Raw genomic sequence first — 22,504 nt, 5'->3', positions numbered from 1 at the left:
AGCCAGGGGGGTAGATTCAGTAAGATATGCGCATTTTTTACGTAGGCGCAGGGCACCGTTTTGCGCTACCCTCGATTCACGGAGCAGTAGCTCCGTAAATTGCGAGGGCGCTCCGGCAAAATGCCCGGCGCAAGCGCGCGCAATTTAAATGATCCCGTAGGGGGCGGGAATCATTTAAATTAGGCGCGTTCCCGCGCCGAGCGTAGTGCGCATGCTCCGTCGGGAAACTTTCCCGACGTGCATTGCGGCAAATGACGTCGCAAGGACGTCATTTGCTTTAACGTGAACGTAAATGGCGTCCAGCACCATTCACGATTCACTTACGCAAACTACCTAAATTTCAAATTTCGCGACGCGGGAACGACGGGTATACTTTAGCATTGGCTGCCCCTGCTATAGAAGGGGCAGCCTTACGCAAAAAAACGCCGTACGCAAACGGCGTAAACTGCGTACGCAGGGCTCGCGTAACGTTGTGAATCGGCGTTAGTATGCAATTTGCATACTATACGCTGACCACAACGGGAACGCCCCCTAGCAGCCATCGCAAGAATGCAGCCTAAGATATGCGGGCATAAGAGCCTTATGCCACGCATATCTTAGGCTGCAGTCGGCGTAACGAGCTTTCTGAATACAGAACACACGTTACGCCCGGGCAAGTAAGCAATTGCGCTGCGTAACTATGGTTACGCAGGCGCAATTGCTCTCTGAATCCGGGCCAGGAATTATTGGTTGTTAAGGAGCAGGGCCACTGTTTCCTAAGCAACCAATGACTCATTCAGCTATCAGTGGGGTTCCCCCACTGATGGCTGAAGTGTAAACTGAAGTCCCGGTGTTTTTTCGAGATTGTTCCCCTATCGGACAGGGTCCGGCCTCGACTGCGCAGCGCATGCGCAGCGCATGCGCAATCGGAGCCGACGGAAATCATTGAGAATAAACAGCTGTTTGTCGGCTGTAGATGGAGCATGCGCAATAAACATGGCCCCTTGCTGTATAGAGCGAGCGGCGTGTATAACCAGCTTCAAGTATCGGGAGCGAGCACCGTGTTTATTGCGCATGCTCCTTCTACAGCTGACGAACAGCTGTTCAGCCTCTGAGATTTCCGTTGGCTCTGATTGCGCCTGCGCAGTCCAGGCCGGACCCTATCCGATGGGGGAGAGCACCGGCAATTGGAGCTGTCAAAAAGAGCAGCCGGGCAATGTTTATTAACAACATTGCTCAGCACTAAAACAGAGGGATAAAAAGAAACATTGTTTTTTTTTTTTTGTATCTTCCTGTTTATTCATCTACAGATCAAAGGGATAACATAGATCTGCAGATATAGTCAGTTAAAGGAACCTGTCAAGTAAAAAAATATATTTTTTAATTTAATGTTCCTCTGTTTAATACCTTATTAACCCTTAACCACTTGCCTATAAGGCACTTACACCCCCTTCCTACCCAGGCCATTGTTCAGTTTTCAGTACTGTCACATGTTGCTGCTGCAGTTTGTGGTGTCATGGATGATTGATTCCCCTGTGTCCATGTTTTCACCTAGCTTCTTCCTATTTGCTAAAGGGACAAGACAACTTCTTGTTCCAGGCTACGCAGCATCCAGTCCATGCTTTGCCATTTCCTTTGTGCTAATCACAAATGTGGGAGTTCTGTGATGAAAGGCTGCATAGTGAGCTCTCTGTTAATTGCGCTGCCTGCTTGTGTCTGTGTCCGATCAAATTACTGTTTAGCTCTCACCTGCAGAGCATTAGACTGAGAGACCTAATGATTGCGGGATATGTAGTTTCTTCATAGTTTCTTCATAAGAAGTGTCAGTAACTTCCCAGACTACAGACAGAGGTTATGTATTAACATGTGCTGCATACCTTGGCCCGGATTCACAAAGCACGTATCTCAAGATACGCCACGTAAGTGCAAATATGCGCTGTCGTATCTGTGCGCCGGACCCACAAACTAAGATACGCCTAAAAATAGGCTTAATCCTGCCGACGTAACTTGCCTACGCCGGCCATATATTTAGGCTGGACGCATGGTGGCGCTCCCATTGATCAGCCATTCAAATATGCAAATGAGGAAAATACGGCGATTCAAGAACGAACGTGCGTCCGACGCAGGCTACGAGTGGTGTGCGTAAGTTGTACGTCCGGCGTAAAGTTAAGCCATATAAAGGAGTTCTAACCCAGCAGCAGACATGCAAAGGTCTGCACCGAGGAGTACAAGCCGGCGAATTGTACATAGTTTACGTTGGACGTGAGTCTGGCTGGGCGTAGAATACATTCATGGCGTAGGGAGTGATCCGGCGTATCTTAGGCAGTTGTTCCGACGTGGTTGTGAGCATGCGCAGGGGGATGCGTCCACGGCACGACGCATGCGCAGTTCGTTAAACGTTCTTGTCTGGCGCTCGGACCATCATTTGCATGGGGTCACGCCTCATTTGCATGGGTTTGCATGGGTCAAGCCCACTTCCACCTACGCCGGCCTGCGCCTTCGAAGCCGACGCAGCGTGGGGAGCACTGGCTTCCTGAATTTCATGCTTGCCTCTCTGCGCTGCGTCGGCGTGGCGTACATTGGTTTGCGCTACGGTGGCGTAATGTGCTCTGTGAATCCGGGCCATGATGTTTTAAAACAAACAAAAATGGCTGACACAGGGATGTGAAGACTTACTCTATTATAGGCTGTACATGCAGAGCAACAAATGGCACCATGAAACAACATTATCATTATCATTATCAATGCACATTTTTTACAGGTGACAAGCACAAGGTGCAGGTAGGAAGGTTTATAATACTTTTAGGGAAGAGACTGTTTAAGCCCCTTACTGCTTATGGTGATTATATGAAATGTTCAGGCTGCTTATGGTTGAAGTTGTACCACTATAGACTCATAATTCCAGTGTTAATATTTCATTTTAGGTAGAAAGCTTAATTAATAGAAGCTTCTCCTTCTATCATCTCCACCCAATGACTCAGTATCACCTCCAGGCTGCCTGCAAATACCGGTATGGACGGGGAATATGGAGTGACTGGAGCCAGCTTGTGACCTGGGAGACGCCAGAGAGCAGTGAGTACATTTATAGTTTATGTCTAATGGGGAATTCTACCTTATAACACTTCCAAACAATACAAACACATTACAAAAACTACCATACTGTCATTTATATCCAGTACCTGCCTAACTAGGTACATCTACTTGTTAAAGTGCAGTGTCATAAAATAATGAGGGATCTTCCACCGGTGAACTCATCCTGAAAAAGCAAATTTCCTGGCTTTTCTACTGACCCAATGGGCCAGATCCACGAAGTGCGGCGCTTCTATCCGTCCGGCGTAGCGTATCTCTGATACACTACACCACCGTAACTTACAGCTTTTTTTTTGTATCCTCAAAGAATTCGCGCCGTAAGTTACAGTGGCGTAATGTAACTTTGGCGGAGTAAGGGCGCACAATTCATATGGATGTGATGGGGGCATGTTTTATGTAAATACGTCTTGACCCAACGCAAATGACGTTTTTTTTAACGGCGCATGCGCCGTCTGTGGGGGTATCCCAGTGCGCATGCTCGAAATTAACCCGCAACAAGCCAATGCTTACGACGTGAACGTCATTCTACGCAAATCCCTATTCGCGAATGACTTACGCAAGCGACGTAAAAAATTCAAAATTTGACGCGGGAACGACGGCCATACTTAACATTGAGTACGCCTCATATAGCAGGGGTAACTATACGCCGAAAAAAGCCTTACGGAAACTACGTAAAAAAATGCGCCGGCCGGTGCATTGCCACGAGATGAGATTTGCCATGAAATGAGATGGTCCGCCTCCATCACATCCTATTGGCTCACTCCTGTCACGTGACATATTTAAACGTCAAGTATCGACGCAAACATCAGTCTCAGCTAGGCTATCATAGGGAGAGGATCTCCTCTCCCTGTGATAGCTGAAGCTGCACGGAGCTGGTGCACGGAGCTCGCTGTCATGCCTCCCCGCGAGCGCGATAGATCCACAGCGCTATCGGGATCCCAATGCCCGATAGCGCTGTCAGCGTGCCTCCCGACAGCGCTAACTACACCCCGCGCCCGCAGCTCTACTCCCTGTCCCCCGTTAAGGCTCAGGGAACGGGGAACAGAAAGTACAGCATCGGGTGCAGGTAAAGTAGTAGTGCGCAGGCGCAGCACTACGCAAATAGCGTTGGGTGTTCTAAAGTATTTTCTAATCTGTGAAAAGTGCTATACGCATGCACGAGTCTACGCTATTAGGTGCATTGGGATCCCGATAGCGCTGTGGATCTATCGCACTCGCGGGGAGGCATGACAGCGAGCTCCGTGCACCAGCTCCGTGCAGCTTCAGCTATCACAGGGAGAGGAGATCCTCTCCCTATGATAGCCTAGCTGAGACTGATGTTTGCGTCGATACTTGACGTTTAAATATGTCACGTGACAGGAGTGAGCCAATAGGATGTGATGGAGGCGGACCATCTCAGTCCATGGCAAATCTCATTTCGTGGCAATGCACCGGACGTACGTTCGTGGATCGCCGTATCTAGCTAATTTGCATACTCAATGCGGAATTCAACGGAAACGCCACCTAGCGGCCAGCGAAAATATGCACCTTAGATCCGACGGCGTACTAAGACGTACGCCAGTCGGATCTAGCACAGCTTCAGGCGTATCTTGTTTTGTGGATTTTTCCACTCTATGCGTAACTGATTCTCTGAATCAGGCGCATAGATACGACGGCCCGCACTCAGAGATACGACGGCGTATCAGGAGATACGCCGTCGTATCTCGTTTCTGAATCCGGGCCTGTGTGTCTTAAACCCCACAGCACCAATCAGTTTAATTTTCCAAACCATCACTGCCCTGTATTGGCTCTGTGGCTCTGTACATCACAGAAGCAGGAAACAACATGCAAAAACAAAACTGCAGGTACATTATATGATTGATTTTTATCTATTTTTAATCATTTTTAAAAGGAATCCGTTAACTCTTATGTCTCTATACCCTGTAAACAGTCATTTCAGCAAAAAAAAAAATTCCTTTACAACTCACTGTGAACGGGGATCTGACTTGGAAGCGACTTCCATTGAAATCAATGGATACAAGTCGCCTACAAGTCGGATTGAAGTGGTACAGGAACCTTTTTTCAAGTCGGAGCGACTGCAGTAGTGTACATTAAGACGGCTCCATTCACTTACATTGATTTCTTCATGCAGCACGACTAGGGGCGACCTGAAGTCGGATCCTAGGTCACCCCTGTGTGAACCGGTTCTAACTCTCATTTACATTGTGCTGCTCTGTGAGCATCAATTTACACAGGATATGGATACACTGAACACTTTCCAACCTACTGCTGGTAAATGTAGCCAGGGGCCTATGAGGGAAGGAGGTGGAGAGCAAGGACGCCCAAGGTATTTAGATTAATTGAAGTAGTAGTACACTCATGGGGCCAGATTCAGAAAGCACTTACGCCAACGTATCTTCTGATACGCCACGTAAGTGCACTGATGCGCCGTCGTATCTATGCGCCTGATGCTTGAAATAAGATATGCCTGAATTTTGGCTCCATCCGACCGACGTAAGTCTCCTACGCCGTCGTATCTTGTGCGCATATTTACGCTGGCCGCAAGGGGCGCTTCCATTGATTTGCGCGTCAAATATGTAAATGAGCGAGATACGCCGATTCACGAACGTACTTACGCCCGTCGCTGTAATCTACGCCGTTTACGTAAGGCAGACGTCCGGCGTAACATTATGCCTCATAAAGCAGGTGTAAGTCATGTTAGGGTATGGACGTCGGAACAGCCGTCGTATTTTACGTCGTTGACGTAAGTCGTACGTGAATGGGGCTGGGCGTAGGTTATGTTCATGTCGTAGGCATTAAGCCGTCGTATCTTAGGCCTCGAACAGACGACCGGATCTATCCGCTGGGATTGATCCGCGGATCAGTTCCAGCAGACAGATCCGGTCGTGTGTACGTCCGAGCGGACATTTCCCGGCGGATAAAAATCCAGCCGACGGATTCCCAGCGGATAAAAATTTCTTAGCATGCTAAGAAATCTATCCGCTTGAATCCTGTCCAGCGGACTGATCCGGTCGTCTGTACAGACTCACCGGATCAGTCCGTCCGCTACCCTCCCTCGCATGCGTCGTAATGATTCGACGCATGCGTGGAAGTATTTACCTTCCAGCGTCACGCACGTCGCCGCGTCATCGTCGTGGCGACGACGCGACACGTCACCGCAGATGTATTCCGCGCGGATTTCGATCTGATGGTGTGTACAGCCATCAGATCCAAATCCGCCAGAGGATTTATCCGCTGGAAACGGTCCGTTTCCAGCGGATATCCTCTCGTGTGTACGGGGCCTTAGGGAGTAAATTCAACGTGATTCTGAGCATGCGTGCGCATGCGCTGTTCGTTCGACCCTTCATTTGCATGGGGTCACGGTTAATTTAAATGTATCACGCCCACTACCTTCCTGCTTTGAATTAGGCGGGCTTGCGCCAACCAATTTACGTTACGCTGGCGCAACAAAGGGAGCGAGTGCTTTGTGAATACTGCTCTTGCCTCTCAGAGTTACGTCGGCTTAGCGCATATGAGATGTGCTACGCCGGCACAAAGATGCGCCGAGCTACGTGAATCTGGCCCTCGGTCTATAACTAGTCTACAACCAATGAAGCTACTTAAATGAGCTGCAAAAAAGTCCTCAACAATACAGAGCAAGACCAGTTACATGGGACTAACTACTACTAGCTATTACATACAATGCAGCCAGAGGAACAAGTCTCTGTGTAAACAAACGTGTCTATCCCTCACCGCAACATTCACCTTACAAGGTGTAAAAGTACGTGCACGCTTGCTATTTTTATAGCTGAACCATCACAATACACTCTGTTATTCATTGGTTTCAAGAAACATGTTCGGTTCTTGGTAAAGCTGTTTTATAGAGGTGTGAAAACCTTTGAAGTTTCATTTGACTTGACTTTTTTTGCACATTTCCTTCAAAGAGAAGTACGGGTTTGTTCTTTTTTGCTAATCATACTTACCTAGGCGGATGCTGCATCAGACCAATGCTGCAGCTGTCCCCCGGCATCTCTGGACTGAGAACTGAGCCACCGAACATCGCCGATGGGTCGGTTCTCACCAGGGATGGACTGGCCATTGGGACTACAGGGAGTTTCCCGGCGGGCCGATGGCTCAGAGGGCCGGCTTCAGTGACAGCGGACCGCCTCCCCCCCTCCGCTCCTCTGTCTCTCCCTTCCCGCAGCGCTCACCTCCTCTCCTCTCTTGTTTTTGCTGAAATTACTGTTTACAGGGTATAGAGACATCTTTGTGCGGGCGTAGCGTATCCTATTTACGCTACGCCTCCGCAACTTGGACAGGCAAGTACCGTATTCACAAAGCACTTGTTCCGTAAGTTGCGGCGGCGTAGCGTAAATTGGCCGGCGTAAGCCCGCCTAATTCAAAATAGGCTGGTAGGGGGCGTGTTGTATGTAAATGAATCGTGACCCCACGTAAATGACGCGCCTAGCGAACGGCGCATGCCCGCGCATGCTCAATATCACATCGAATTTACTCCATCAGATACGCCAGGCCCAATGCCTGTGACGTGAACGTAACCTACGCACAGCCCCATTCACGTACGACTTACGTAAACGAAGTAAAAAGATACGCTTGCCGACGTCCATACTTTGCATTGGCTGCGCCTCATATAGCAGGGGTAACTTTACGCCGGACGTAAGCCTAACGTAAACGGCGTAGCGGGCGCAAGTACGTTTGTGAATCGGCGTATCTACCTAATTTACATATTTGACGCGTAAATCTACGGAAGCGCCCCCTTGCGGCCAGCGTAAATATACACCCAAGATACGACGGCGTAGGAGACTTACGCCGCTCGTATCTTGGCCAAATCTATGCGTAACTGATTCTAAGAATCAGGCGCATAGATACGACGGCTCGGATTCGGACTTACGACTTACGACTTACGTGGAGATACGCCGTCGTAAGTCCACTGTGAATCTGGCCCTTTGTGTTTAAGTGGTAACTGATCACATGTGCAGTACATAGCAGTTGAAGATGAAATAAAGGTTTATGTGGCAGCTGCCTTGGCTGAAAACAGTAGGAGGGTTTAGTTCCGCTTTTAAAGAGGAAGTAAACCCTGATGGCTTTTACTTCCTCTTTATTTCCCTGCAAAGGTAAAGCATAATGGGCTACTATGCATCACATAGTAGCTCATTATGTGTCACTTACTTGAAACCGAAGCCTGCGATGCCACAGCTGTCCCCACTGGCAGCGAGCGTCCATCTTCACCCCTCTGCTTTTCGGGGGCGCAAACTCCGGCTCTGTGACTGGCCGGAGTCCCGTGACGCCACGCCCACGCATGCACGTGGGAGCCACCAGTCACGGCATGACCCCTTTAGAAACGGCTCGACCTGCCCTTTCTAAAGTGCACATGCGCCGTAGACACGGCTTTATTGTAAATATCTCCTAAACCGTGGAGGTTTAGGAGATATTTGCAGCACCTACATGTAAGCCTTAACCCTTTCGCGCCGAGCGTACGCATATATGTGTCCTCGGCTTTCGGGTGTTATACTTCCTGTTATTGGGTGACCACACTCTGTCCCTGTCTCCCCGTTGTGCTCTTGTGGTGCCACCCATCACACGGGCTTCTGATGGAGTCAGGGTTTGACAAATTTGCTTGGAATCTAGGAGTCAGCTAAAAAAGTTAGGAGCCAGAAAACGCACCCCGTCCCGAAGTGAACGCATACGTGAGCAGCGCCCGCATATGTAAACGGTGTTCAAACCACACATGTGAGGTATCGCTGCGATTGGTAGAGCGAGAGCAATAATTCTAGCTCTAGACCTCCTCTGTCACTCAAAACATGCAACCTGTAGATTTTTTTAAACGTCGCCTATGAAGATTTTAAAGGGTAAAAGTTTGTCGGCATTCCACGAGCGGACGCAATTTTGAAGCGTGACATGTTGGGTATGAATTTACTCGGCGTAACATTATCTTTCATAATATAAAAAAAATGGGGATAACTTTACTGTTGTCTTATTTTTTAATTAAAAAAAGTGGAATTTTTTCCCAAAAAAGTGCGCTTGTAAGACCGCTGCGCAAATACGGCGTGACAGAAAGTATTGCAACAATCGCCATTTTATTCTCTAGGGTGTTAGGATAAAAAATATATATAATGTTTGGGGGTTCTAATTAGAGGGAAGAAGATGGCAGTGAAAAATGACATTAGAATTGCTGTTTAACTTGTAATGCTTAACTTGTAATACCAATGGCCACCACCAGATGGCGCCAGCTCACACATCTGGTGGTAATAACTTGTAATACCAATGGCTCACCACCAGATGGCACCAGCTCACCAAAAAAAATTCTAGTCGCCATGGCGACCTGGCGCCCGGGATTTGTCGAGCCCTGCCCTAGATGGAGACTACAAGGGGACATTACAGCACGCATTACACAGACATGTTGTCATTATCAGTAAACTGCCCTGAGAAATGCCATGCAGCACTCAATGGGGTGCAGGGAGGCAGGAAGTAGCCGCAAAGGTGCTGCAGAGGATCAGCAGTGCTCTTTTACAACAAAGAATAAAAATAAAGGTAAAATTAAGTAATTTCTTTTAAAAATGCCAATTGTTGGTGACATAAAGGGCTTTTGCAAAGGAAATGGCACTCGGGGCTTCCATCTACTTTACACCCAGAGACCCCAACATATCACGATGCACACTACCCTGTTGCTTGAGCTCGGCGTGGTATGTTACTAAAACCCCATTGATAGACGTCCGAGGTCATTCTAAACCCCGCATACACATTTCTCTTATTTCTTTTCATCTAGGGCCACGTGGAAAGCTAGAAGTGTGGTACAAATTGTGCAAAATCACAGAGAAAACATGGACTGTCACACTTTACTGGAAGGTAAGGAGGGGCTCAGCTCCATAGTGTACAGAACTGCTACTAGAAAAGTGATTTATTCTCCTAAACCTGCCCTCAGGTACAACTAACAGGTTTATCCGGAACGGCCACATTTATATAAACAAAACCTGTCAGGTAGGGGCGTAACTATGAAACATGGCCCGGCCATTTATTTTTATATATATATATTTTTCCTTATCCCCCCTATCTCAATTTTCTGAATTAGCGGCAGCACCCCCCGCTTCTGAATTTGCGGCAGCCCCTTCTCTGCTCCAGGGGGCCCATGCCTGAAGCTGTGTAAGGGGCCCCACAGGGCCGCCATCGGGGGGTACAGGCAGTACACCTGTAAGGAGCCTGGATGGCAACCCCCCTTTAAAAGGGGTCCGGAGGGACCCAGGGGCCCGGAGGCCCCCAGATGGCAATCCCCTTTTTTTTTTTATAAAAAGATTTTTTTTTTAATATATATTTGTATTTTTTTTTTTTTTTTTAAAGGGACAATTTTTTTTTTAGGGGTCCGGAGGTCCCCAGGGCCCCGGACATCCCCAGGGCCCTGGATGACAACCCCCCTTTTTTTATTAAAAAAAAACCAATTTTTTTTTTATATATTTTGTTATTTCTTTTATTTTTTATTTTTGTTTATCTATTTTTTATTTTTGTTTATCTATTTTTTATTTTTGTTTATCTATTTTTTATTTTTGTTTATCTATTTTTTTTTTTTATTAAAGGGCCCCAGAGGTCCCCAGGGCCCTTGATGGCAACCCCCCCCCCCTTTTTTTATTTTATAAATGTTTATTTTTATTTATTTTTTATATATATTTATTTTTATTTATTTTTTATTAAAGGGCCCAGAGGTCCCGGATGGCAACCCCCCTTTTTTGTAATTTCTTTTTCTATTTTTTATTTTATTTATACATATACCGTATTTATCAGGGTATAGCGCGCTCCCGCGTATAGCGCGCACCCCTAAAGTTGCCCCGAATTCCTGTGGAAAAATGTTTTTTGTACTTACAGTTTTGGTGTCTTGCGCGGCGTCTATCGGCGGCCTCGTCGGGTCCGGCAGCCGTCTGCGGCTTCGGGTGTCCTCTTCGTTGGGTCCGGCGTCCTTCTGCGGCGTCCTCGCGTCCTCCCCGCTCGTTTCCCGCGCCGAATTTGAATACTGCGCCGACATATACAGAGCGCAGTACACTCGTGTATTGTCGGGCAGGCTCGGCTACTCTCGCGCTGACATCCTGTACGTCCAGGACGTCAGCGCGAGAGGACCCGAGACTGCCCGACAGTACACGAGTGTACTGCGCTCGGTATATGTCGGCGCAGTATTCAAACTCGGCGCGGGAAAGCGGTATCGGCGTATACTGCGCACCCACGATTTTGCCCTGATTTTCAGGGCCATAAAGTGCGCGGTATACGCCGATAAATACTATATATATATATATATATATATATATATATATATATATATATATATATATTTTTTTTTTTTTTTTTTTTATTAAAGGGCTCAGAGGTCCCCAGGGATGGCTACCCCCCCTTTTTTTATATATATTTTTCTTTATTTCTTCTATTCATTGTAAAGGCCCATGCCTGAAGCTGCGTAAGGGGCCCCATAATTCCATGATGGTGGCCCTGCATGTTTGGTATCTATTTACTCGATGCATCCCCAAAATTGAGTATTATTTGAAGTTTGTGTGCACTGAAATTCAGTTTAGCGTATCGTTCTGGAAAAATATGCATTTGGTAAATGGCTGTGCAAATATCGTGCAACATAACCAAATGCATTTTCCCCTCCAGGGCCTCTGCTTTCAGAAAATATATAATATTCGGCAGTTCCAAGTAATTTTCTAGCAAAAAAATGCTGATTTTAACATGGATGTGAAAAATAAAAAAAAATTGCCACAGGCAGCATTTGGTTAAAACGTTTCTTTTTTGTTTTTTTTTGCAGCGTATGAATGCCTCAGAGGTCAGAGGTCACATTCGGTTTTATCAAGTGGCATTTCAGCGGGTGGATCAGAGCAGCCCGGCATCCATTCACAACACCACAGACACATGGTTCAGCAAAGACATTGAGGCGGGCGAGTACGTCATTGCTGTGTCAGCGCACAACTCAAAAGGAAACTCAACTCCCACACTGAGCAGAGTCACTGGTCGGGACCTTTCAGGTAACTGCAGTTCCCAGCAATACGTGCCTGTGTGCGCCCAGCGACATCTGTACTCCTCTCCCCTCCCCAGGCTGGAGCATTGCTTAAAGTCAGTGACCCAGATTCTCGTAGATGGGCGTAAAACTGCGGCGGCGTAACGTATGTCATTTACGTTACGCCGCCGCAAGTTTTACAGGCAAGTGCTTTATTCACAAAGAACTTGCCTGTAAAGTTGCGGCGGCGTAGCGTAAATCCCCCGGCGCAAGCCCACCTAATTCAAATGAGCCGGGTAGGGGGCGTAGAGCATTTAAATTAGGCGCGTTCCCGCGCCGAACGTACTGCGCATGCGCCGTCCCTAAAATTTCCCGACGTGCATTGGGCTAAATGACGTCGCAAGGACGTCATTGGTTTCGACGTGAACGTAAATGGCGTCCAGCCCCATTCACGGACGACTTACACAAACGACGTAAATTTTTAAATTTCGACGCCGGAACGACGGCCATACTTAACATTGGTTGCCCCTCATATAGCAGGGGCAACTTTACGCGTCGCAAATCTAACCTAAACGTCGTAACTTCGCTGCTTCGACCGCGCGTACGTTCGGGAATTCGCGTATTTTGCTAATTTGCATACTCGACGGGGGAAAACGTCGGAGGCGACACCTAGCAGCGAAAAAAAAAATGCATTTAAGATCCGACAGAGTAAGAGACTTACGCCTGTCAGATCTAATGGTTATCTATGCGTAACTGATTCTAAGAATCAATCGCATAGATACGACGGCCCAGATTAGGACTTACGACGGCGTACATTGCGTTGCGCCGTCGTAAGCCCTTTCAGAATCTGGGCCTATGTAAACTCCCAACAATGAATTTCATACACTATATTACCAAAAGTATTGTCTTTAAATGCACATGAACTTTAATGGCATCCCAGTCTTAGTCTGTAGGGTTCAATATTGAGTTGGCTCCGCCCTTTGCAGCTATAACAGCTTCAACTCTTCTGGGAAGGCCGTCCACAAGGTTTAGGAGTGTGTCTATGGGAATGTTTGACCATTCTTCCAGAAGCGCAATTGTGAGGTCAGGCACTGATGTTGGACGAGAAGGTCTGGCTCACATTCTCCACTCTAATTTATCCCAAAGGTGTTCTATCTGGTTTAGGTCAGGACTCTGCACAGGCCAGTCAAGTTCCTCCACCCCAAAATCACTCATCCATGTCTTTATGGACCTTGTTTTGTGCACTGGTGCTCAGTCATGTAGGAACAGGAAGGGGCCGTCCACAAACTGTTCCCACAAAGTTGGGAGCATGAAATTGTCCAAAATGTCTTGGTATGCTGACGCCTTAGGAGTTCCCTTCACTGGAACTAAGGGGCCAAGCCCAACCCCTGAAAAACAACCCCACACCATAATCCCCCCTCCACCAAATGATTTGGACCAGAGCACAAAGCAAGGTCCCAATGCTTAATCCCTCCGGGCCAGATTCACAGCGGAGATACTCCGTCGTATCTCTCAGAGTATCTATGCGACTGATTCATAGAACCAGTTACGCATAGATATCCATAAGATCCAACAGGTGTAATTGTTTTACACTGTCGGATCTTAGGATGCAGTACCGCGGCCGCCGCTGGGGGGAGTTTGCGTCGTAAACCAGCGTCGGGTATGCAAATTATTAGTTACAGCGATCCACGACGGTTTTTCGCGTCCGCTACATCGCCGCTAGTCTAGTTTCCCGTCGCAAAGTTAGTCGTCGTTTTGGGTGCCTTAACTTTACACAGCAAACGTATTGCTGTATAAAGTATGGCCGTCGTTTCCGCGTCGAAATTTAAAATTTCACGTAGTTTGCGTAAGACGTCCGGGAATACGGATGTACGCTACGCACGTCGCCGATCGAAAAAATGACGCCAGTTCGCGCAAAGCATGGCGGGAATTTCGAAACGGAGCATGCGCAGTAGGTCCGGCGCGGGAGCGCGCCTAATTTAAATGGTATCCGCCCCATTCGATTTGGACCGCCTTGCGCCGGACGTGTTTACGATACACCGCCGCTAGGTAAATGCTTTGTGGATCGGGCACTAAAACTGAAAACTTGCGGCGGTGTAACGTAGCAGAGGGTGGTACTTCCCCAAAAAGCCCGGGAAAACCTGGCTAGCAGAGTTAACCCTTACCTCCCAGAGAGTACCACCTCGGCAGGACAAGCACAACTAATCAGTGCAACATTCTAACACAGAACTCTAATCATAAAAATCACTAAAAAAACAATAGAGAATTATTTCGTATCGTTCCGTAGGTTAGTTCCCGTTCGTTTTTCGTAAGACGCCCGTTTTCCTGTTCGTTCCCGTTCGTTTTTCGTAAGACGCGATTTTTTTCGTATTCCGAGCTTTTCGTATTTTGGTTACCGTTTTATTTTCGTACATGCGGGATGGTTCGTTATTCTGTTTAATTCATGTTCGTTACTTGTTAGACAATAATTTTCGTGAATTTTCGTCATTTTGTACTTTCGTAAATATATCGCGGGATTCGCGGCACTTTCAACACGCGGCTCATCCATATTAACTATTGTTAAGCCCCATACACTTGGCCAGACTTTTTTAACAACAAACATAAAAACGATCGTTTTACCGAACGTTCGTTCGTTTTTAAACTCCATCAGAAAACCATTTTTGGGTTCCAGGTTCAAAAGTCTAGCCAACTGATCTCCCTTCAGACGAAAATCCACAGAAAAGTTTATTTGGCTTTACTGTACTCAGCACAAAAGAGAAGCTGCTTCACTAACTAACTACACTCACTGTCCATTCAAAAAAACGAAAATTACATCTTATAACAAAAGATTTGCATTCTGTATTTTGAAACCAAATTACGAACAGAAAGAAGGAATTCAGAATACAGAATACAAATCTTTTGTTATAAGATGTCATATGAACATACAAACAGAAAAAGGATTCAAACAAAATACAGAATGAAAATCTTTTGTTAGATGTCATATGAACATACGACTGAAAATCAAAATACGAACAGAACAAGGATTCAAACAAAATACAGAATGCAAGTCTTTTGTTATAGATGTCATTTTCGTTCTTTTGCCGTTTTCGTTTTGTCGTATTTTCGTCGGATCGTTCATTCGTATTTGCGGTTGTTCGTTATGCGGCTCATTCGTAATCCCGTCGTTTTCGTATTTTGGTGCTTTCATTTTTTCGTATGTACACATTATTCTGCGGGTACGAAAATGAACATTTTCGTACGAAAATAACATTCGTACGAACGGGAATGCACATATCTAATGCTAAGTAGGTCTAGTCCACGTCTAGTCCACCTATCTCTCTTCCTTTCACTTGTGAGAAAGTTTCCTTACACTTTAATATCCTCTATTAGACACACCTCCAGGTCGCAGCATGCATGTTGCTTTGTGCTCTGGTGTGCAGTCATGTTGGAACAGGAAGGGGCCGTCCCCAAACTGTTCCCACAAAGTTGGGAGCATGAAATTGTCCAAAATGTCTTGGTATGCTGACACCTTAAGAGTTCCCTTCACTGGAACTAAGGGGCCAAACCCACCCCCTAAAAAACAACCCCACACCATAATCCCCCCTCCACCAAATGATTTGGACCAGTGCACAAAGCAAGGTCCCGATGGTTAATCCGATACCTCCCGGCAGGGCCACTAATAGGCCACCTCCCTTAAATTGGGAGACCTGGAATCGTACCGTCAGTCGTTTTACTAACTACAGCGCCCCTAAGAGGTGGTTCCCTCAATTTTGTATGTGTTTTCCCTAGCAGAGGGTGGGACTTCCCCAAAAAGCCCGGGAAAACCTGGCTAGCAGATTTAACCCTTACCTCCCAGAGAGTACCACCTCGGCAGGGCAAGCACAACTAAATAGATCTATAGATATAATAGTGAGCTAAAAACAACCTATTAATAATATTGCACAGTGCCCTTTTAAATACATGAGTAAAACATCAAAAAATGTGAATAAACTCCTCCGTGAACATAAACATATATAAAAGTTCACCACCACCTGTGTGTGGATTGCCCGCTCACCTTCCAAGCAAAGCAAATAAATTTCACTGTTCAACTAAACAGGTTACGATCGGATCTGAATTCAGAGGATGGTCTTTCATAAATTCTTAGCTTCTCCGTGTATAGTGGTTCTCAAATGGAAAAGGATAAATAACATTGCGCAAGATTGATAGATCAACATTGACTTATATGATAGATTAATGCACTCACATAAGTTGAATAGTCTAAACGTTTAGTAACGATCAGGCTTGTGGACAGCTTACTCCTCCTCACTGCACCTCCTGTGTAACAGAGCACCGGAGTGACATCACTGGCTCCTCCCGATGCGTTGCGTCATAGGTCACGTGATTTTCTCAAGGGAAAATTACAACTAAACAGTGCAACATTCTAACACAGAAATCCAATCATAAATATGACTAAAAAAACAAGAGAATTAAAAAAAAAAATTACCATCCATCTGCTTACATGCTAAGTAGGTCTAGTCCACCTATCTTGCTTACTTTCATTTGTGAGAAAGTTTTCTTACACTCTAATCCCTCTATCAGACACAGCTCCAGGTTGTGGCATGCATGTGCTGGCATCACCGACTACTCCTTTCAATTTACTCACAAAACACAATGGGGTAGATTCAGGTAGGGCTGCGCACTCTTACGGAGGCGCAGCGTACCGTTTTTACGCTACGCCTCCGTAAATTACTTGCGCTACGCTTCATTCACGAAGCAGTAGCTCCGTAATTTGCACGGGCGCTCCGTAAAACTGGCCGGCGTAAGCGCGCGTAATTTAAATGATCCCGTAGGGAGCGTGGATCATTTAAATTAGGCGCGTTCCCGCGCCGAACGTAGTGCGCATGCTCCGTCGGGAAACTTTCCCGACGTGCATTGCGGTAAATGACGTCGCAAGGACGTCATTTGCTTCAACGTGAACGTAAATGGCGTCCAGTGCCATTCACGATTCACTTACGCAAACAACGTACTTTTCAAAAATCGCGACGCGGGAACGACGGGTATACTTAGCATTGGCTGCTCCTGCTAATAGCATGAGCAGCCTTACGCAGAAACCGACGAACGCAAACGACGTAAAATGCGAACGCCGGGCGCGCGTACGGTTGTGAATCGGCGTGAGTATGCAATTTGCGTACTCTACGCTGACCACTACGGGAACGCCACCTAGCGGCCATCGCAAGAATGCAGCATAAGATATGCGGGCATAAGAGCCTTATGCCGCGCATATCTTAGGCTGCAGTCGGCGTAACGAGGTTCCTGAATCAGGAGCTTTTGTTACGCCGGGGCAAGTAAGCAATTGCGCTGTGAAAATTATGGTTACACAGGCGCAATTGCTTCTTGAATCCAGGCCAATGGAATTAAATTACTTTGTGTAACACGGTTGTTTTCATTTTTGAAATGTGCAAAGCCTGACTTTTTATTCTTTCTTTTAGGTTTACTTCCGCCTATAAATGTCGTTGCCACGACTAATGGCGCAAGCAACGGTGTAACCCTCACCTGGGACCTGCCAACAGGAAATGAAGATTTGGGTTGGGATCAGATTGTAGAATGGGAAGATCCTACAGAGGACAAGCTAAACCAAACCGACTGGGTGAAAGTGCCCAAGTTTGAACAAAAAGTAACATTATCAGGTGAATTCAGTATATTTTTTGCCCACTAGGTGGAGCCCTTTCTATACTGTAAATGGGAGAATGCAACATTCTATTCTCATGCAGTGGATTGAGGTTATTGCCATGCAGTTCCAGCCCAGGCCAAGTGCCTGAGCTCAAAAAAAGAAGTCCTATCTCCTGATCTGTGTACTTGGGGCCAGATTCTCGTAGACTGGCGTATCTATGCCGCGGCGTATCCGATTTACGCTACGCCGCCGCAAGTTTTTCAGGCAAGTGCTTTATTCACAAAGCACTTGCCTGTAAAGTTGCGGCGGCGTAGCGTAAATCACGCGGCGGAATTCAAATTCGGCGGGTAGGGGGCGTGTATCATTTAAATGAAGCGAGTCCCTGCGCCGAACGAACTGCGCATGCGCCGTCCCTAAAATATCCCAGTGTGCATTGCTCCAAATGACGTCGCAAGGACGTCATTGGTTTCGATGTGAACGTAAATGACGTCCAGCCCCATTCACTTGACGACTTACGCAAACAACGTAACTTTTTAAAATTTCAACGTGGGAACGACGGCCATACTTAACATTGTTGCGCCGCACTTAGGCCACCATATAGCAGGGGCAACATTACACCGGGAAAAGCCTAACGTAAACGTCGTAACTTTACTGCGTCGGCCGCGCGTACGTTTGGGAATTCGCGTATCTAGCTAATTTGCATACTCGACGCGGAAATCGACGGAAGCGCCACCTAGCGGGCAAAAATAAAATTGCAGTTACGATCCGACGGCGTAAGAGACTTACGCCTGTCGGATCTAATGGATATCTATGCGTAACTGATTCTAAGAATCAGTCGCATAGATACGACGGGCCAGATTAGGACTTACGACGGCGTACATGGCGCTGCGCCGTCGTAAGTCCTTTAAGAATCTGGGCCTTGGTCTATGTCAGTATTTTAGAGCACTGAAAACCTAGGGCCAGATTCTCAAAAGAGATACGCTGGCGTATCGCCTGATACGCCGTCGTATCTCTGAGTCCGCCCGTCGTATCAATGCGCCTGATTCATAGAATCAGTTACGCATAGATAACCATTAGATCCGACAGGCGTAAGGCTCTTACGCTGTCGGATCTTAAATGCATTTTTTTTTTCGCCGCTAGGTGTCGCCGACGTCGTTTTCCCGATCGAGTATGCAAATTAGCAAAATACGCAAATTCCCAAACGTACGCCCGACCGACGCAGTGAAGTTACGATGTTTACGTAAGATTTGCGACGCGTTAAGTTGCCCCTGGGTATATGAGGCGCAGTCAATGTTAAGTATGGCCGTCGTTCCCGCGTCGAAATTTGAAAATTTACGTTGTTTGCGTAAGTCGTCCGTGAATGGTGCTGGACGCCATTTACGTTAACGTCGAAACCAATGACGTCCTTGCGATGTCATTTAGCGCAATGCACATCGGGAAATTTTAGGGACGGCGCATGCGCAGTACGTTCGGCGTGGGAACGCGCCTAATTTAAATGATCCACACCCCCTACCCGGATCATTTGGATTAGGCGGGCTTTCGCCGGAGGATTTACGTTACGCCGCCGCAACTTTACAGGCAAGTGCTTTGTGAATCAAGCACTTGCCCGTAAAACTTGCGGCGGCGTAACGTAAATGAGATACGTTACGCCGCCGCAAAGATGCGGCGCTCTACCAGAATCTGGCCCCTAGACTCAGCATGGCAGCTGGCAACTAAAGTTATTAGAAGGAGAGGTCAGGAATGACAACCAGGCTTTCCTTAATTACCTCTTGGCTAAATCCTATGATCACTTGTGTGGAGGGGTTGACCCTTTCCCATCAGGATCCAGGTACACATAAGTGCAGGCTGGGAACGTGTACAAAATAGCGCGCGGTCCCGACCTGCAGGCAAAGCACGCTCCTCTTTAGCAGATGTGCAGGGTTCCTCGTTATTCTCAATGGCACCCCTATGCATTGGAAAAAGCATCACAATTCCATGTGCTGAAACTGCGTGGTGCCGCAGCACCATGTGGTTCCGCGCAGCACAGTTCTATGCAGTGAGTTTTTAGAAAAGGTGTTTGGGAATTCTTTACCTGCGTTTCTCACGTGTACGGCAACCCGTGCAAATGAGCGGGCGGCTGTACCCATAACGAGAACACGTATACGCACATATTGTGGACCTAGACCTAAGTCTCGTGAAAGACCCCATTGGTATGGTATATACTTACATTGGTTCAAGTAAAAATGGCCATACCTGGAATTCAGCTTTAGGCTGGGCGTACGCTGCCGCACGGAGTGGCTCACAGCAAGGGTCCGGTGCGTCCCCGTTTACCGTTTCATGGCCAATTTCAGCATGAATTTTGGGCGGAATTCGGACCTGAAATGGACCAGAAGACGCACAGGACTCCTGTGAAATTCGCACCAGAGTCGCTCCGGAGATGTGTATCTTTTTGTTACTACTGTGTACCCCTCTCCACAACTGCCCCTTTGGATCACTTTACATTGCACAGCACCCTGCATCACTGGCCCCCTTTACATTACACAGCACCCTGCATCACTGGCCCCCTTTACATTACACAGCACCCTGCATCACTGGACCCCTTTACATTACACAGCCCCCTGCATCACTGGACCCCTTTACATTACACAGCCCCCTGCACCTCTGGACCCCTTTAAAATTACACAGCACCCTGTATCACTGGACCCCTTTACATCTCACAGACCCCTTCACCTCTGGACCCTTTTACATTACACAGCACCCTGCACCTCTGGACCCCTTTACATTACACAGCACCCTGCATCACTGGACCCCTTTACATTACACAGCACCCTGCATCACTGGACCCCTTTACATCTCATAGCACCCTGCATCACTGGACCCCTATACATTACACAACCCCCTGCACCTCTGCACCCCTTTACATCACATAGCCCCCTGCACCTCTGGACCCTTTTACACTACACAGCCCTCTGCACCCCTTTACATTACACAGCACACTGCACCTCTGGTCTGGACCCTTTTACATTACACAGCACCCTGCACCTCTGGACCCCTTTACATTACTAAGCACCCTGCATCACTGGACCCCTTTACATTACACAGCACCCTGCATCACTGGCCCCCTTTACATCTCATAGCCCCCTGCACCTCTGGACCCTTTTACATTACACAGCACCCTGCATCACTGCACCCCTTTTACATTACACAGCCACCTGCACCTCTGGACCCCTGCATGTTACACAGACCCCCTTCAGTGCAGACACCCCCCCCTTTGTGCAACCTCCCCCTCAGTGCAAACCCCCTCGGTGCAACCCCCCAGTGCAAACCCCCCCCCTTAGTACAACCCCCCAGTGCAAACCCCCCTTAGTGAAAACCCCCTCAGTGCAAACACCCCCTTAGTACAACCCCCCCCCTCAGTGCAAACACCCCCCCTTCAGTGAAATCCCCCCAGGTGCAAACACCCCCCCTTCGCATTCAGTACCTCAGATCATCGCAGGCAGCGCCACAGCACATGGACAGAAGGTCCCCTCGGCCCCTCCCCCTCTGTACACACAAACAGAGAGGAGGGGGCTGTGCCTGTGTGCCGACTGCCGAGCACCGCTAACAGCCCGTGGCTGTGAGAGGAGGGGATGGATGGTGCTGCGGTGTCACCCCGCAACCCCCCCTCCTCTTGTACCGCGGCGATCGGCGCTCCGATTCCGCGGCGCTCATCACTGCAGTCGCGGGGGGGGGGCGGCCCCCCACACATGTCAGCTAAAAAAAAAAAAATTTTTTTTTTTTTTTTTAAATCGGGATGGTGTCAACCCTCTAGTGGGTGTCACCCGGTGCGGCCCGCACCCCCCTAGCAACGCCTCTGTACTGGGGGAGATGTGGAGATTACTGGGGGAGATGTGGAGATTACTGGGGAGATGTAGACATTACGGGGGAGATGTGGATATTACTGGGGGAGATGTGGCTATTACGGGGGAGATGTGGATATTACGGAGGGAGATGTGGACATTACTGGGGGAGATGTGGATATTACGGGGGAGATGTGGATATTACGGGGGAGATGTGGATATTATGGGGGAGATGTGGATATTACGGGGGAGATGTGGACATTACGGGGGAGATGTGGACATTACTGGGGGAGATGTGGACATTACGGGGGAGATGTGGACATTACGGGGGAGATGTGGACATTACGGGGGAGATGTGGACATTACGGGGGAGATGTGGACATTACTGGGGGAGATGTGGACATTACGGGGGAGATGTGGACATTACTGGGGAGATGTGGATATTACGGGGGAGATGTGGATATTACGGAGGGAGATGTGGACATTACTGGGGGAGATGTGGATATTACGGGGGAGATGTGGACATTACGGGGGGAGATGTGAACATTACGGGGGGAGATGTCGACATTACTGGGGGAAATGTGGACATTACTGGGGAGATGTGGATATTACTGGGGGAGATGTGGCTATTACGGGGGAGATGTAGACATTACTGGGGAGATGTGGATATTACTGGGGGAGATGTGGCTATTACGGGGGAGATGTGGATATTACGGAGGGAGATGTGGATATTACGGGGGAGATGTGGACATTACGGGGGGAGATGTGAACATTACTGGGGGAGATGTGGCTATTACAGGGGAGATGTGGACATTACGGGGGAGATGTGGATATTACGGGGGAGATGTGGATATTACGGGGGAGATGTGGATATTACGGGGGAGATGTGGATATTATGGGGGAGATGTGGATATTACGGGGGAGATGTGGACATTACGGGGGGAGATGTGAACATTACTGGGGGAGATGTGGCTATTACAGGGGAGATGTGGACATTACGGGGGAGATGTGGATATTACG

The 22,504-nt window shown here is 47.8% G+C and overlaps 1 protein-coding gene across 1 annotated transcript in view; it reads left to right on the top strand.

Annotated features, from left to right (window-relative positions):
* IL12RB2 (interleukin 12 receptor subunit beta 2) overlaps positions 1 to 22,504 on the top strand; it is a 62,195-nt gene that overhangs the window by 28,113 nt on the left and 11,578 nt on the right. Inside the window, exons 7-10 of the mRNA XM_040360745.1 lie at positions 2,904 to 3,051; positions 9,833 to 9,912; positions 11,849 to 12,065; positions 17,485 to 17,682. Coding sequence (XP_040216679.1) covers positions 2,904 to 3,051; positions 9,833 to 9,912; positions 11,849 to 12,065; positions 17,485 to 17,682 — 643 coding nt within the window. The remainder of the gene's footprint in view (positions 1 to 2,903; positions 3,052 to 9,832; positions 9,913 to 11,848; positions 12,066 to 17,484; positions 17,683 to 22,504) is intronic.

Source organism: Rana temporaria, chromosome 7 (genome assembly GCF_905171775.1).
Source record: "Rana temporaria chromosome 7, aRanTem1.1, whole genome shotgun sequence".
NCBI lineage: Eukaryota > Metazoa > Chordata > Amphibia > Anura > Ranidae > Rana > Rana temporaria.
The sequence above is the reverse complement of the archived record's forward strand: the minus strand, read 5'-3'. Positions and strand labels throughout refer to the sequence as shown.